The sequence below is a fragment of the Lagopus leucura genome, unplaced genomic scaffold, assembly GCF_019238085.1.
Source record: "Lagopus leucura isolate 7727_CA_CO unplaced genomic scaffold, USGS_WTPT01 Super-Scaffold_100012, whole genome shotgun sequence".
Classification (NCBI taxonomy): Eukaryota; Metazoa; Chordata; class Aves; order Galliformes; family Phasianidae; genus Lagopus; species Lagopus leucura.
The window spans coordinates 4,635,630-4,653,846 of record NW_024962267.1 but is presented as its reverse complement, the minus strand read 5'-3'; the positions used below and the strand labels follow the sequence as shown (position 1 = coordinate 4,653,846).

The window sequence follows — 18,217 nt, the reverse complement described above, 5'->3', positions numbered from 1 at the left end:
CAGACCCTTATTAGTGTTATTGCCATAATAGACTTCTCCTCCATAACCTCTCACTTTTTGCAACAGACTGGCTTGAACTGCCAAGCGTTGCCACTTCATTAGATAAGAAAATTATGTAAAAAACCCTTATATGGTGGAAACATATACAGAAAATAATGCTGTCAGATGTAATTTGCAGAGGTAGCACAGCTATTTGGCTCCATTTTAAGTGATGCAAGATGTCAGGAGGTCTTCCGGTTTGTTTTTTTTTCCCCCCACAATTACAAAAGCAACTGCCTGTCTTTCCCAGCCTAAAGTAGTAATGAGAATAATATTTAGGTCAAAGTGCACTCGCTAGCACAGTCAAAAAAATTCAAGTGCTCATCTTTGACACACGGCCCAGTATTCTTGGCAGAACGTTTGCATTAAGTCCTAAAATACTCGGAGTTTGGTCCCCATTAGCATGGGATCCACTTGGAGAGGAATATAGTTTGGGGAGCAGTGGAGGAGGCACAGAGGCTTTGGGCAATCTTTCTCCTTAAATGGGCTCAGCAAGCACATGGCGAGCGCACGGGACCGTGGTGCGTGACCAAGGAGAGGGGCATTGCACTCAGACATCACCAGCTGCCAGAAAGCATTCAGTGGGAGCAGGATAGGAAGAGGTGAAAATACATTAGCTAATATTTTCTTTAAAAAGCAGATGATGCAGGGCTGTGACTGCAGCTATCTTGTTGGCCTGTCCAAATTTGTCAGGACCTAGAGAACCAGTTTTGGTGTGTTGTTACTACTCACACAAGTGAGGAGTGGAGATCCATGGAAATAGGGTGTGTGGGGCTTGCTGAGTGCAAGGATGGCAACTCTTGTGTCTCCCAGGAGAGTCATGTTACCAAGTGAAGAAGCAGATCCCGTGTCACAACCTCACACATTCATGAAATAAATAAAGAAGAAAATTTGTATTTGACTTAGTAAACATGCTCCCTACTGGATGCAGATATTCACTCGCTTTGGACATCCAGTTTTGCATTTGCCTTCTTGAACTCTCTATTTTTCATAATCCAAGCCAGAAGTCCCAGAGCTGGCTTCTTGTAACTCTTGTAATTGCATTTTACACTCTGGAAAGGGAAAATGCAGATACCTCACAGGGACTAGGAACACAGCAACATCTATACACAGAGATATGAAGACCTAGGGAAAGGAGAGCTGGGAAAACAAGGATTGTCTCTATTGCAGCAATAGGTTGTGCCACTTGTAGGGTCAGCCATGCTGGTGAACAGGAGGGCAGGGTGTTCCATTCCTAGTGTGCGATTCTAGACTTACCAGTACTTAAATATGCTTGGTTTTGACAGATTTATGATACATAAATCAATAAACGAATAAATAAAAAAAAAGCAAAACAAAACAAAACAGTATGGCTCCTTTGTAAAGAGCAGAGATTTGCTGGGGTGTATATCCCCAAGATGTTCTGATTTTCCATATTGCTGTGTGGCCTTTCAGCCAGCAGTGGCTGTGTGGTGGTAAAACATGGATATAAATTCCTCAGTTTCACAAAGTACTGGGGGTGAAAAAGTGGGCACATTTGCTGTATAATGAATTATTACCAAGTTAGGGACTAGATAAGGTGAGAGTGATAAAAATGAGATGGAAAATGAGATTTTGTTATGAAATTTTCACCTGAGCAAGTTTAAGGAGAAGACTGTATACAGAAGGTATGAAGTGAATTTTTTACAATTAAAACTAAAGAAAGTTTCCACATTTGAAGCAGGAACTGTATGTAAATATATTTCAATATGAGGATTTTTAGGGATTTAAAAATTGTTTGCCACTGAATTATGTATTTATTGCTTTTTTAATACAAGAAGAGCTTTGTTGCCATGGTTTAGGGCATGCACTGAATAATAAGATTGTTTTTTTTTCTCCACAAGATCAGTTACTCTTGCTTTGACCACCAATTCTGAAACAACAAGAGGATTCCTAATCAGTCACTATTGCATGATTGTTTAATGTTAAAAGGAGTGATCAATACCATCCGCTCCTCCTTTAAATGCTAATGAACACTTTAATACAACAGATGTGGACAGACAGTACACTGCAGATTAAAATTAGGCACAGCATTAAATTGCTTACAAACAGCAGAGCAGTCCTTCTGGACATCTTGACAATCAACCACAAGCAGACAATAGATCTTGAATTGCCACTGCCTTGGTGCCTACTGGGTAGGGCCCTGTTGTGTAACTACACCGCTGTCCTCATCACCCTGCAAGAGGAACGCACCCTTCCGAACTCTCACAGTTTCTTTCTAGGATTTCTGCTGGCCCAGTTGTTAAAAGGGGCTGGTGAGAACCAGAGGATGGTGAACAGCACATGGCCCTGGTTGGCATCTGTGTAGAGCAGGGGATGGTCTACACAGCGTGGAGGTCACTGCAAAAGTAATGCCTCTGATTTATTTACATGGAAACTACAACAGACGCAGGAAGGTTCAACCTCAGCTGCCTGAGTTGTTGTGGGCCAACGTACTAAAGAAAGAGGCGTTACTTTTGGAACAGCCCTAGCATGTGCCCTTTTGACAATGCAGTGAGGGGGCAGTGGTGACGGGGGCTCATCAGGGGTGATGTGCTGGCAGCTCCTCCAGCAGTGCTCACAGTTGCATGCCAGTGAGCATCGCTTGGCACTGATGGTGTCTTGTACCTCACTCAAAGGCATGTCTAATTTACAGTTTCTTGGCTTTCAGAGGGTACCATGTGTTGCATTGGGTTCAGCTTCCTTTATCTGTTTCATTCTTTTTTTCCCTCTTGCATCTTGGGAAATCCTAACTTTTTTTCCCTGTTTAATTGTGTGAAATCAACTTGGAGTGAAAAGGCCAACAAGGAACTTTCTGAAGACAAGTGAGTCTACGGCTGTGCCTTTGTTCTCAGTGGAGCTATAGACCACATTAATCACAAACTTTGCTGACCTTGTCTTTACTGCCTGAAGACTGAAAGACAAAAGCAGCACAGCCTGGCCACATTTAAAAATTCAATTAAAAAATGCCTGCTGCCCAGGGATAAACATTATCACAGACCTCAGAGGGGATGGATCTATCCATTATAAAGGCAGTGCCTTGTTCTCCCTTTTTCTTTTTTTTCTAAAAGCATAAAGCCTATTTTTTTTTTATCCTTCTGATTACGACAACTGTATGTGTCGCAGCGTCTGCTCTGCAGTGTCAGATACCCGGTGTCTGGGTTTTAACAAAGAGAGAGGTGAGAAATTCCTGATAGGGGATGGATGGCTGGAAGTGGAGAAGTGAAGTTACCAGAGTGGGCCTGAAGAAAAACATGTGTGTGCTTCTGCTTTTTGAGATTGTGATGGTCTGACCAAAATATTACCTTTTCCTATGGCCTTGGCAGAAGCAGAGTGAATAAAGTGTGTAGAAACAGTGCTCAGAGCCAGAGGTGACAAGAGAGTTAGCAGCACAACTCCTCTGTAGATGAAAAGGAGAGGTTTTTGTGACAGCGCATGGCTGTGTATTACTGATTTTATTTTTGAAATATTAAGCAAATTAGTGCACATCCAGTCTGCTAAGAACACAAGCAGCCAAAGGGAGGGGAGGCAACCATATTAAATCCATCAGTACTGGGAGGGAAGAAGTCTCGTTGCTGAGGGCAGGCTCCTTCCAGGTGCCCACCAGCCAGCTGCATGCAGAGCGGTGCAGCCAGCCCAGCGAGGTAGAGTCATGGCTTCAGTGCAGTGCGCCGAGAGCTGGAGCACATCGAGCAGAAGCATGTGTCATCTCCCAGTTCAGTGTTCAGTGGAATAAGAGGAAAGCCGGCTCCATCGCAGTTCACGGCTGCTCCCCGCGTTAGAACGTCCTTCGGCCCCGCCAGCTGCCCTTGGACCTTTCCTTACCCTGCTTGCCGGTGCTCTGCCTGTGGGGCTTCTTCACGTGCTGCACCTTTATCCACCCCCCCTCGCTCACCCTGCCCTCCCCTTCGCTTCTTCTGGGCTCGCTGTCCCCCTGCAGCGGCATGCCCGGGATGGCCTTGGGCTGGGGGGAGTTGCGGGGATACCTGCGTTGCTCGTGGGCTGGGGGCAAGGAGGCAGTCCTGCCGGCCCTGCCCGAGGACCTGGGGGGCACCGGGGAGCTCGTCCCGCTGCGCCGCCCATCAGAGGAGCTGCGGGAGTTGCCGCTGTGCCTGGCCTTGCCCGTGGACCTGTCCCTCTCTGAAGCGGTGTCCGATGCTGTGCTGGAAGTGCTGCTGCCCTTTGAGTTGAGGTGTAGGTTCGACAGGTTTCTCACCAAACTGTGCGAGAGGGGAGAGGAGTTCCTGGAGTGGCTGATGGAGGTGTAGTGGTAACTGACGGGCCCGCGCGTCCGCCTCACGGCAGCGGCGTAGGAGTCCTGGCTCTGCAGGTAGGGCAGGTAGTGTGAGATGGTGGTGGGGCTGTGCGGATGGCCGTGCTGCAGGGAAATGGCTTTGGCTATCTGGTGCATGCGCAGCGTCTGCATCCACTGGCTGTCGATGCCTGGCAGGGAAATGAAACAAGGTGAGCGTTGTGTGAATTGCTGGGAAAATACATTCTGGTTCAGATACGGGGTGAGTTAGGTTTTCTCTCTCTGATAAACCTCTACAGATTGCAGAATCGTAGAATCATAATGCTTGAAAAAGACCACTGAGATCATCTAGTCCAAGCATCAACCCATCACCAATGCCCACTCAACCACATTCCCAAGTGCCACATCTACTCTTTTTCTGAACACCTCCAGAGAAGGTGAATCTACCGCTTGTCTGGACAGCCTGTTCCAATACCTCACCACTCCTTTTGAGAAGAAATTTTTCCTAGTTTCAAACCTGAACCTCCCCTGGCACAATTTAAGGCCGTTCCCTCTCCTCCTGTCACTGTTAGCTGGGAGAAGAGGCTGACCCTCACCCCGCTACAACCTCTTTTCAGGTCACCGTAGAAAGTGATAAGGTCTCCCCTGATTAAAATTATACCTTAGCAGCATTCCTGTACTCTTTCTGAGTTGCCTGCCCCTTCTCCCAGAGATGGTAAACTCTTTTTTTCCCCAGAGTCTCAGCAGATTCCTCCTCAGATTCCACAACAAAAGATCCTGCAGACCTCCAGAGCAGGCACAACATGGGCACCTGCTGGTGCCAGCACCACAGCTGCAGCCTGTGTTGCTCCCAGCCAGCACTGGCCATGCCCTTCACAGTGGTGGAGGTGGTGCAAACCCTAGCCAGACTCACCCTCTCTCTTTCCATTTTCTCACCACAACAGCCAGAGCCACTTCGTTTCTTATTATCATTACAAATTCAGAAGTCAACACATTTCACATAACCATTACTAAGACCCAGCTGCACCCCACAGCCTCCATCCAGCTTCAGGCATAAAGCGTAGCTTATGTAATTTTGCTCTAAAGAAATCTGAGTGATTTTCCTTAAAAAATGGTTATGTCACTCTAACAGAAAAGTGTGGCCCTAGCAGTTTGCAGCAGGATAAACACAGACAAGATTTTATTACCTGCAGCAGAGGACCCCAGCTCCTCTCTCATCTTTTGAAGATACCAGAGAGAGATCCTCTGCTGTAAGCCCCTCTCTCCCATGGCAGTGCTGCATCTGCCTGCAGAATTCTGTGGGAGCTGGTAGTGGCTTTGTCCTTGCTAGGATTGCTCCTTCTTAGGATATAGAGGATGATCTCTTCCATTCCTCCTTCCCCTAGACTTTGCTGGAGTCTCCGGAGATTTCAGTCACTTCAACTTAATGTCAAATATGTCAAAAGGAAATCGTCTTTCCTGTCAAAGTGCAGGTCTGACGCTGCCACAGCAGAGAGCTCTGACTGCACTGAGATGAACCTCCTTTCACAAAAAGGTGGGAATGAACTTCTCTGTTTCCTAACCTCCTTGAAATTCATTGTTTCAAAAGAAATATGCATGCTGATTCGAATGCATTTCTCAGACAGCCTCCTCTACCATTTCCCTATTTCTTCCTACAGAAACTCTGGATGTAAAACACAGACCTCATAAATCTGAAAGCAGCTGGCTCAGGACTTGAATTTGGGTCCTTGGTGCCACCAGCTCTCAAGGGGCAACCACACACCCTGTGGGACCAGCTCCCTCCAGTGCCCTGTCTAGAGAGCAGCTGCCCAATGAGGATCAGCCAGCATCAGCTGTGGGACGGGCCATAGGCCCAGTCCTCTCGTAGGCTGGGGTCTTCTCCCTCATGAGGTCTCTGAGCCACCAGTTCTGCATGCTGAATTAAATGCTCCACACAATAACCTGCATGGGCAGCACCTTCACTGCCAGTTATTTTAGCCTCTTACACAGGTATTATTACCCTTACCTTTGTGCTTGGATTTGGTGTTGTTTTAAACCTGGGGTAGGTGATCTGGTAAAGAAGACAGGCCAGGAGATTTGCTAGAGCTGAGGCGCAGCTTTCACGCTGGCTGGTAACCCATTTCCTCTGAACTGTGCCTATTCACTTGGGTGCAGACAATACATTAGTGGCTTCGTGCAACTCCTCCATGTGCCAGAGGGACAGACAAGCTCTCCCACCGCTTGCCACAAAAAAATGAAAGCAGCTTGGCTTACTGCAGCAGAGCCAACCTGTGAAGATACAACACCACACTTGGGTATGGCTGTATGGCTCATCAGCCCAAGACCTGGATCACCAGAGCTGATCTGCAGTGAAAACGTCTTTCAGGACATGCTGCGTCCCACATGCATTACAAAACACAGTTGTTCTGCACATTGATAGATTACTTAGGAATATGAGCACCCATTTTAAATGTATCTGTTAAACCACCAGTGCTCAATTCACAAGGCCACTGCTCCAGATGCAGCAGTAGTGCCACGTGATTGAGGAAATTCCACTGACTTCTATCTTGTTCCAGCCCATGTATTTCTACAGCGCTACTGTGAACTGAATCAGAAAAAAAAAAAAAAAAAAAAAAAATTAAAAAATAACACCACTTTGGCTAACAAACACCTGTACAAAAAGAGTAACTTCTTTAAGATGCATAGAACCTTTTCCAAAGCCCTGTTCCAGGAGAAGCCAGAATGGAGTCAGGGCAGACCAGAATGGGCAGGCAGAGCTGTGGAAAAAGAATTTAATGGGAAGATTTCCACTCCTCTTTACAGCCATCAAGAACACGTTTTGGGTCTGCTCGTATCTGAGACATTTGTTCAAAGCTGTCTGCGTGCTGGGTAGCCAGCAGCAGGAGGAAAGAACTGACCACAGCACTTCTGGTGAGTTTGGATTGCAAGGAGAGAAAGCAGAAAAACCTACTGAAAACACTGGCTTGCCAGGTTCCCAAAAAGACTGTAGAAAACCGTATTTCCCAACAGATGGAGGGAAGAGATGTAAGAGATTGTTTCCTTTCTCAGCAGATGCCTTCCTGAAATCCTGGTTGAGAAACACATCTTCCTCTATGGCACAGATATGTTACACAGATAATTACAGTATCCTGCCTATGCTCTCAGTCCAGTCCCAAAGCTGATTAGATGCACTGCTATATGATCGCATCCTTGCTGACAAGTCCCACCTTGCTGGTGGACTCAGACACATGGTGTCAGCCCTGCACTGGTGCAGCTTTGTGGTTCTCTCAATACTGGAAGATGTGAAGTACTGGGGGTTTTGGAGCAGAAGGACCTGAGCTACTGATAAGCTACTGCAAGTGATTTACAGTATACCACAGATTTGTAGCTAATTGCCCTGGACTATTTCCAGCATACTTTCTATAGAAACATGCAGATCACTCATCCTTAAATCACACTGTGATATAAAATGTGTCACTACCTAACTTTTAGCTTTTAAGCTAAGTCATCCTTACATGCCAGGGTGCTCCTGCATGTGACCATGAAGATATCACAGGGACCACAATGCTAGCTGATGCTGCAAGATGGTGCTCTGCTGTTAGACGGGAATAATAGCATTGTCTTGTTGCTATTCTCCACATAAACACTTTGTCCATGCCAGCAATAGAGGCAGGCAGTTCACACGTAGCAACTTACTTGAGTCAGACCTGCTCCGTGAATGCCCCTCTGAGTTGGGGAGCGAGGTCTGTATCATAAGCTGCACCGCCTTGACCTCATCCTGTGCTTTCACCTTGCTCCAGCAGATAGCTTGGACGTGCCTGGTGGATTTGGGAGCTCGAACGTCGCTCTGCTCAAAAAAGACACAACACACGTAAGGACACAAGGCATGTGAGGACATAGCAACACACAACCAACTAAGCTCTCCTGCCTGGGAACTTCCACTAGTGCCTGGGTGGCAGCAGCACTCTGAATAGACTTTGTTTTGCAAAACCACTTAGCCAGTTCTCATGTATTTTTAGAGTAGATAATTTTGGCTGGTATTTTATGATTATGCTAAAAATGTGGCAGTGAATAAGTGTTCCAATTCATGTACCATGTGGAGGAAAGATCTGAAAGCCTTCCTCTACAAATACAAAGAGTATTTTACTTGTCGTATAATGTGAAGACCAGATAGGCAGCACCTTCTGCTAAAAGAGGTAGGACTAAATAGGTATTTTTGCAAGGTAACACTCCAGATTTGCTTGTTTGGAGTATCAAGCTCTTCAGTTACAAGAGCCGTGCTGCCTGCAATTCTGAAAGGCTGAAAGAAACCTAGAGCAACAGAAGACTCTTGCTCTACACTTCTGAGACAAACCAAAAAAGGTGCAAGATTTCCTCATCACTTCATCAGTGCTCGAATCCTTGCCCATGACAGAGCTGGAATCTCAATTATTAGCCTCACTGTGAGGCACAGCATTGGTCTTCATAAAATCACTTCTGTAAGCAATCACAAGCTCTTTTTACAAGGGCTAATTTCTGTCATTTTACATGGCTAAATTGTCTTTGATATTTTGTTTTCCTCTTTTACTTTTGACTTAGAATTCTCTTTCTTCTCCTGTTGCTCCTCATCTCTCCTAATTAGCACTTCACTGGAAAGGTAAAAAAACCTCAGCCTCCAAGTGACCTGAGGACACATTACACTTCAAGTAAAAGGAATTGTCGTCCTTGAGAAAAAAAGCTGTCCTGGGAGGCTGCCTGAGGACACAGTCTTTGTAAATCATATTCAGCTTTTGCTCCAAACTTTAGATTTTACAATTAATTACAGGGTGCTGAGACTTGATTACAGGATACAGCGGAGCTATGGGATGCTATTGCCACATCTCCCATACAGGTTATCTTAGATAAACATGCTGTTGTTTCTTAGAACTTACCTCATATGTAACAATACATTCTACAGACTGGTGTTCTTCGATCCCCACGATCCACTTCTCCATGACAAACGGTGGCTGAAAAGAACACGGCGGTGGTTTATAAGGTGCTGCTCATCTCCTGACTTGTCTCTGAAACACCCTGAAAGTACTTGTAACTTTTGCCTTTTCTCATCCTTTTCTGTATTGTTAACATCTAAAAATGTTATGGGACAAACGTGTATGGAATATTTTCCTGAGGGCATCGCCCTTCAGTTTTACACACATGCAATAAATATTCCTGGAGACAGTCCCTGATAGATAATACAGGTCCTAAAGTACGTGCTAATCCTACTGTATCTGGAGACTACTACATATAACTTTAAGCCTTTTCTTCTTTTTTTCTTTTTTCTTTTTCTTTTTTTTTTTTTTAATGAAAAAATGGAAATGTCCAAGATGGAATTTCCTGAAATGAAACAGAAAGCTGTTTTGCAATGACATAATAACAACAATAAAATTCCAACGGTGAAGAAATCCTTAGCTATAACAATAGTCTTAGCTGACTATGACATTAAATACAAGAATACTTTCTGCCAAAAACATATTTTCCCTAAAATTCTGTTGAAAGAATGATTTTCAGTTTTTCCTTCAGCAAAAAAAACAGCCATAATTTTGCCAAAAAAAAAAAAAAAACCCACCAAAAAAAACCACACAGTTAAAGGCATTCAGGAGGTTTTTTTGGTTTTGTTTTGTATTTCAATCAGTGCACATTAAGAAGCGTGGTAACTGGTAATGAAAATGTATATTTTTTCATTTATGATGTTAGCTACTATTCTAATAAGTAGAGCTTATTAATAAAAACAATCAAAATAACAGCAAACAGAATGTTCAGTGTATTCTGTGCTTTAACAAACCTTCCGTTGCTTATGGTCTAAATGCTAACTGATAAATACTTACAGGCAGGTTTACTCAAGTAGGGTAAATGCCCAGTGGCACTGAACTGCAGATGTGCAGGGCTGTATGCCCGTGATCAACATGTTGACAGGTTTCAGTCTTTGGAACCCATCGTTGCATGAAAGAGGGAGTTTTAAAAGCATGTAAAAGTTCTAAAACTATGCAAAAAAGAGAAAAGAAAAAAGAAAAAGAAAAAGAAAAAGAAAAAAACCCAGACAAATCACGTGAAGTTTCAAATTGGAACATTTAAATCAGTTTCTCCTCCTGAAAAGGAGCATAAGTTTTTAACATTCTCGTCTTTAAAAGGAGTAATGATGCTATGACGTGGAATTAAAACAAGAAAACAGAAATTAGTTCCTTCTCTTGTTTTTCTATTGTTAACATTATTGTCAGCTTAAAAGAGAACGAAAATAGCTAACTCTTATTATGATACACATCTGTTTAAAATGTGCATTTTATTTAAAAGCTGTCAAGAGACTGAGCTTCTGCAAGCACAAAAGTCGACTGCTGTGGTATTTTAATGTCTTTGTTTGAGATCTGTGAATTGGTGAAAGCTGTAAGGCTGTAAATACCTTTGTCATCTTTAAAATCTCTACATCAGGTAGGTTAGTGTTGAATGTCACATCTTTTATGTAGGTTATTGCAATTTCATCCCCATCCATCTCCATGTACATTTTCCATTTACAGTCCTATGAATAATAATAAAAAGAATGCTTGATTGTTAGAATACAAAAAATAAAATTCAAAGTATAAAAAAACAAAGACTAACCAAATCCAGCCTAGTTCTCCCTGTAAATGGAAAAAAATAAAACCAGAAACAGCGACGAAGGCAAGGAGCATATATATACATGTTTTAGTATATGCACATTTTTCAGTGAGTGTTGTTAATGGAAAAACCTCAGGTTCTCTGGCTCACTTCCCGCTCAGGTCCCTCTGAGAGACAGCAGGCACCTTGGCAGGTCTGACTGTCCTCAGTGGTCCCCTGGAGGGCCCCAAGATGGCAGAACTTCCCCCAGCAGCACAGCTTGCCCATATGAGCAGTGGTGGTGAAGCACAGCCCATGGAAGCCATCACCTGGAGCCACAGGCAGAGCCTGGCCCTTGGGACATCTTCCTGGTGAACCTGGGAATGAAGGACCAGAGGGTGTGTGCAACACTTTTAGGACAGTCACTCTAATAGTGGGCAGGAGGATAAGCTGATTAGTGCAGCTCAGTTCCTTCAGATCCTGCGTGCCCAGTGAGGCACTGACCACCCTCAGCTCCTCTCATCTCCAGTAGCACCAGTGATTTTAAGGGAGATCAGCTTTGAAACAGCAAGAATAATAACTGAAGCAGTGAAAGTTATCTTTAAATAATCCCACGGGCTGAACATAGCACCAAATCCAGCACTTTGAGTGGGTGTAAGCCTGCAAGAGGTTGTGGCTCTGCAGGTCTATTAGGTGGGCTGAGCGCTGGCCAATGGCTAGGGAGGTTCCTGCGGGGGACAGCAGATTTGCTGCAGACCACAGCAGGTGATTTTGGGATTTGATGCTGTCCAGCTCCTCCAGAAGTCTGTTCCCTGAAGGACAAGGTGGGTGGCACCAAGCAGGGCAGCTCTATCTCTGTGCATCCCAGACGGGGACTGCCCATGGCAGAGGAGGAGCCCTTCCAGATGTGCCTGAGGATCAGGAGCGTCCCCACATACTGCTGGCCATGCAGCTGCCATCTTGGCATTCGCAGGAGGCAGTCGTCTCCTCAAGGTTACTCAAAAAATGCAAAAACCTTCAATGGGGACACAGATGGCCGCTCAGGGCCAAGGGCTGGCATAAGCAGTTATTTGCACACACAAATGTACAGCAGCCCTAAGAAATACCCATCCCTACATGCGATTATCTGCTAGTGTTTGCACGTGCATCTCTCATAAATGTAACGCAGGAGCTCAGCCCTCAGAAGTCTCAAAGCTTTCAATCAGGCACTGAATTGGCAATTCCAAGATAAAAGAAAACTGGAGTATAATCATTTCCAAATCGCGGCAACAAATGACGCTTATGAAAGCACGTGGCCCCGTGTGTCCATCTGTCCCCATTGAAAGCTCACGAGTTTTATGAGGAGAGTGGACATGGGAGTTGGTTTTAGCACCGCCACGGGCTGGCACTCAGGGCACTGGCCTGAGGCTCACATGCACTGAGCTCAGCTTCCAGTCCTGGCTTCATTTTCCTGAGTGATCCACAAAAGGTACAAAGTCGCTCCGTGCCTCCATTGCCTAATCACAGACTGTATCACTCCACATGGCCTTTTTCTATCCTGCTGCTTTGGGCTGTGGGCTGCCTCTTGTAAGGTGGGTGCAGCACAACATGGCACAGGCTGTCGGCCGAGGACTGTTCATGCTGTGTGACTGAGCTGCAGCAGTGCAGGAAGTCGGCTTTGACTCCTCCTCGCCTCTCAACCTGTGCTCCTGTCGCTGCCTGCACTGTTCTCCTTGCCTGACTTTCTAATAGGATTTCCTAATTTTGTGCTACCTGAGTTCTCTGTTGCAGACCTAAGCTGAGGTTAAAGACAAAGTGCTTAAGGACAAAAACACCTCAGACAAGTAAAGACCAACATGTTGACAAAAATCAGTAGCACCCAGCTACTTTAGTGGATCTCCTGTCATGAGCCTGGTGCCACGCCAAGTGCCAAAGCTGTCTGCTGCCCTATGTTAGGGCTCCTGCACCTTCAATGCTCAGGGTTTTCTGCTCCTCCCATACCACATCTGAAAAGCATGAGCTTGTCTCAATAAACCCTGTAAATCAAACTCCCGTATCTACAAGGCTGACAGACTGTGTCAATATGGGGTCCAACATGCGGTGGGCACTTGCCAGCACCCAGCCCTTTGCCAGATCAGCCTCACACACAAGAGTGCTCTGTGCAGGAACAAATCAGGCTGCCCCACGCAGCTGTGGATGTGCAAGCCCAGCGTGAACACCACCTTCCCCTGCTTTGAGCCACGGCTTTAGAGGCAGAAACATACTCGCCCATCCTTAAAATCCATCCCCAAAACCTTCCATCCTCCTCAGGGTCCTCTCCAGGCACACTGTGCAGAGACCAAAAGAGAAAATAATGGCACTGAATGTTTGCTCTCTGGTCATTCAAAAGCCTGTGTCTTATTTGGAAAGGCTTTCATTTTGTGTTACGGTAAAGGAGTCAGCAGAGTGGGGAGAAGACAGAGAAATAAAAATAGACAGAGTGAGGAGAGGCTGGGAGAAAAAGAGAAAAAAACAGAAAAGATATAACAGACGAAAAAAGAAAGAGAAGAAAGGAAGAAAAGGAAGGAAAAAGCACACAGCTCAGTGACTTCAGAATCAAGGTCCTTGGGAAATTTCTAAGAGAAGTGGCTGGCTGCTTTTCTTACAAGCTTGTAACCCCCCATTCTGCTCTAACACACAGTAGATAAAGCTAGGTTTGTAACCACAAAAAGGGACATATTTCCCTGTTTTCCGATTGATTTTTAGGATCTTACTTTCAAAAGAATAAGAGAGGTAATAAGAGAGAGATGTTCAACTGCATAACCAAAAATGTGGCTAGAAAACCAAGAAAACGTAGTTTAAATCTTTGATGAATTGGAGCCAGAAGATTTCTTGGACTGAGGCTACACTTAGTAACAGCCTTACTGAGGGAAATAATTTGGAAATGGCTCACTTGAAATGTCTTGTAGACAAATATATTTACACAAGGTGCATCAAAGAGATTTCCCGAGGCATCTTGCAATTCAAACATCAAACTATCTCTCAATATTTACCAGTTCAATTTTGATATAAATAATTTCAGCTTTGTGTTAAAAAATTTTGTTTTTGTAACCAGAGGCACAACCAGTACAACTTCGGTTGGAAAGCATTTCTGAATAACGTTTTGACAAAGCTACTAAATTGGCAACCTGTGCAACTGATAGCAGAAGCAGAAAAGCAAATCACAAATGTATTTTGAGCCACTTCCCAGCTTCAAAACAGAAAATAAGAACACTTTGAAAATTAAGGCTCCTGCTTAGTGCAGCAACGATGCTCCTTTAACCCCATGTGTACTAACATGTTAAAAAAACAACAGAAAGGGAAACAAAAAAGCTCAGGTACAGGCTTTAAGCAACAAACATGTCTCCTGCAACAACTGCTTCAAACTCTCTGGGATGACACCTCCTTTCCCAAGGAGGCCCAAGTTCAGGATTCATTTCAGAATCAGCAGTTGCAATAAACTTTTTTTTTTTTTTTATGATTCAAGCAAAAAAAAAAAACCCATGCCATTGTAGCAGGCAACTGGGTATTAGAAGGAAAGTAAGATGTAACGTGAGATGAAACAAATACGAAAAAAATGTCGGTCATGCTGGCACTAAAAGTAGTAGCATGTTGGTGATTTAGGTCCCCAGAAGCTCCTTTACATTCTTAGCTATTATCTATCTCAGCTGCTGAAACCTGCTGTTTTAAAGGCATTAGAGTTGAACATCTAGTGACAGCACTTGGGTTATTTATCATTATGTATCACCCTGCTACACTATATTTTATTATTCTGGATTTAAAGGAAGATAACACAATTACGGTTAATTTGCTTCTCTTCTTTATATATATAGTGTCATGACCCACCACGGCTTTGTCCCATGAGATATTTTTAACCAAAAAGAAATCCACAAGAAACTCTCCCTAAAAATTCCATTAATAACCTCTTGTAGCGTGTATAGGTTGCAGGGTCTGGAACTAAGAATGTTTTAATCTCTTCAGCAAAACAATGTCTCATAATGATGTACAGGACTATTGCTGCACTGATGAAGAATCATACATAATTCAGCACCTTTCACTTGGCACCACTGTGATATCCTCATTAGCAGTGGCTCACAGTGGCTGTCAGATGGTGTCCATGCGAATGCAGGCATTATATTGTCTTTGAGATGTGCAGCTGCTTCCATGACACTGCCAGTATATAAAAACATGACGCCAGTTTGTTTTATTTAGTGCTAAACCTTCCAGTTTGTAAAAACAAGGCTGACACAGAGCCTGACATGAGGCAGTGAAAATAATTAGCTCTCATTTTCTCAGCCTCCTATTTCCTTCTCCCCGCTGTGTTCTCTTTCCACTAAACCACCACATGTCAGTCGAAATGGGAGGCAATTAGTGGGCTCATTTCAGTCCCCACAACTGTGCTGAAAAGAAAGTATTTATGATGGCACAATGAACAGCTGAAAGATTAAATAACATTTGCCTTTTGAAAAGAAAATGACTTCTAGCTAAATGGGCAATTTTTGATTATTCTCAAACAAGCTTAGAGTAGTTGGTTTTTAAAATACAAGAAAGGAAAATGAGTCATTTTTAGGTGAAAGAATCAAATAAAACTTGACACAGTAATGCAAATAACTGATGTTTTATTGCAAAATATGTAAATGTGTTATACCCTTAACAATGGCTCATGTCTCAGGTCAGGGCAGGCTGTTGCCAGCCAGGCTCCAGCAAGACAAGGTGGCTGCGCTGCCGGTTTCTTTCACTTGTGGGGGAAGAGAAAAACACGGGTGGAGGGAAGGCCTTGTGAGAGAGACGGCCTTACAGCGCGAAGAAACAAAGCAAGAGGTGTCTTGGTGGTACCAGCTCGTCTCCCAGAAAGCCAGAGCCCTGATGCTCCTCTGCGAGGCACAGGCTGTGGCAGACTGGGATCCAGCCTGGGCAGGCACACGGCCTTGCACTTCTCCATTGGATGCAAGGAAAGCATGGGTCCTACGGCGAGCACTGTGCTGTGAGGGCACCTCCCACCCAGTGCTGGGGAAACATGACAGAATGGAGCAGAGCAGCACAGGCGTCGTGGCCCCGCTCACATGGGACTGCCTCTGTGCACGTCCTCCTGCAGAACCGGGGCATGGCCCATGAAACCCTCTGGGAAAAACACATCTGCACTGAAGGTCTGGCACTGCCACCAACCCGCTGCCTTGGCGGACTGCACTGACAGCAATTACTCTTGCTGGTTATATTTAAATATGGCTGTGGAGTTAGTTTACATCTTAGGTATTGTTTTTTAGCCTTCACAGTGTATTTCCTCCTATAACAACTACTTACTGGAGTCTGAACAAACCAAATCTATGAGAATACCACTCTGTTGCACACGTTAACTCAGCCTTTAGTATTGAGAGCACCATGCTTCAAGCTGTAATTAAAGAGAAAGCTTTGAATAAGGTTTTGAGGTAGGGCTAGATGACTCCACACTAGAAAGCCAAGCTACTTGCAAGTATCTTGGCAAAGGAATGGTAGGATAAAGATAGTGTAGTACAACTGAAAAAAAAATAAACTGGAATTTCTAATTTGTGACTTAGGCCACTGCTTTATTTGTGCCATGTTTGTAATGTGCTGAATACCTTAGTAAACTAAACATGCTATACCACATCTGTCTGAACCGGGAATTATTTTTAATAAAGCAAAGAAAGGTTTTATCAGAGTCAACATATTGGGAGGCTGGAGAGGGAAAAGTAGTAGAAATGGTCTCAAGTCCTCATGAAACTGCAGCTCAGTTACAATGAGTGTTATAGCACTGTTTTCTCTGGTATTTCCACATTTTGCCAGCCAATGTTTCTTCACGTGAAGAGCTGGTCACAATTTCTCTATAAAGTAGCCTTAATATTATATTCAGTTTTGCACTATGCGTTTAAATAACAGCATTAAAATATATGCCAGACTGGTTATTTGAGGCTAGAAAATAGTTCACAGAGATAGCAGATGTTTTTGACAAGGCTCTGCTCCTTACCTTGTCAAATGGAAAGAGAGGGGGAAAAGACAGCAAAAATGGTAAGCCACCCTCAAGGCTTTGTGTTTGGATGTAGGTCAGACTGTGCCACACTCGGTAAAAATGAAAACATTCAAAGGCATGGTGAAATCTGCCTTTCTGATGACCAAAACTAAGGAATGCATCAACAGGAGACAAAAAAGACAGTGAACCATCCTTCTTAAGGGGTTGGATGATTCATCCGTGTGGAGCCGACACAGCTCAGACACCTTCCCCTGATTGGGAAATTTTAATGAGCCACCTAGGATAAGAAAACCATCAAAAATTCCCTCCGCAGTTCTGCGAATCAGCTCAAGCCACAATTGCCAGGGTTTGTTTTTTACCCTCTTTGGTATCCTGGAGTTAATTGGTGTCCCCCCACTTTTTTTTTAATTTGTGGAATAAAAATTCTTACAAAATGTCTAAAGCTATCACCTTTTAGCTCAGTGGGAATTGTGTACAGAAAGGTCATTAACAGGAAGTAAATGGAAGTAACCACATAACTTGAACTAAAAGAATTGGAAAAAAAAACCTCTAAAAACCAGGTTAGCTTTACAGCGCTCACTCCTGATGCTTTCGGAGAGCACAAAGGTCATTGAGCTTTCATCACCTCTAAAGATGCAGCTAAAAAGGGAAGGAAACTGTAACAAAATGACTGCGCCTATCAGCTGGTGGAAACCAACATAATCTCACTAGATGCGTTTAAATTAGATAACAAATCTGAGGATGAAGGTCGCATACTGGGAAGTCAACATTTCATTTAGTGTACAGACAAGATCGAACATCTAGTGTATAGATAAAGCTACCATCCTGAAGCATATTCTGCAGGTCCCTTGTTAAAAATCACTGTGACTGTGCCACATCAGTGCTTTAGCTGGGATGGGGGAGCACACTCCTGTCTCATGTGTCTCTATGGCAGGCTTTGGCAGAGCATCTCTGGGCACAGGGGCTGGTTTGCTTACAAGTGCCAATACCCTTACCCCAGCAGATGTGCTACAACCACTGGTAGGAGTGCAGCCCAGGGGACCAGGGCAGAATCAGCTGAGGCTGAACCCCCAGCATTAGCAGTTCTATGGCACAGCCCCTTCCTGCTATGCTGCACCAGCTCCTGTAGAGCCTGACTTGTAGGTTTGATTTGAGCTCATTGTCTCTTTTCCCTCATGGCTGAAACAGGAGAGATGTCAGGTAGGTGTTAGGTAGGCAACCCGTTACTGGGGATTATATGGGCCAAGTTTCTTTAAGAAACTGAATTTTAGACTGATGTAGACCAGCTTTTTCACTATAAAGCTGGCAGAAGGCATGTTCTGAGTGCTTCTGTTGACCCAGTTTTACAGGAACAGGTGCCACTCTTACACAAAAATGGGACA

At 44.2% G+C, this 18,217-nt stretch overlaps 1 protein-coding gene across 2 annotated transcripts in view; it reads right to left on the bottom strand.

Moving 5' to 3' along the window:
• Nucleotides 1-3,472: 3,472 nt before the first annotated feature.
• The window catches only part of MAP3K20 (mitogen-activated protein kinase kinase kinase 20), an 86,218-nt gene continuing 71,473 nt past the window's right edge, over nt 3,473-18,217 (bottom strand). For both annotated transcript variants that reach the window (XM_042875001.1, XM_042875000.1), the window contains exons 17-20: nt 10,680-10,796; nt 9,178-9,252; nt 7,964-8,114; nt 3,473-4,479 (exon numbers count right to left, since the gene is read on the bottom strand). In XM_042875001.1, the coding sequence (XP_042730935.1) occupies nt 3,815-4,479; nt 7,964-8,114; nt 9,178-9,252; nt 10,680-10,796 (1,008 nt within the window). In that variant the 3' untranslated portion in view covers nt 3,473-3,814. The remainder of the gene's footprint in view (nt 4,480-7,963; nt 8,115-9,177; nt 9,253-10,679; nt 10,797-18,217) is intronic.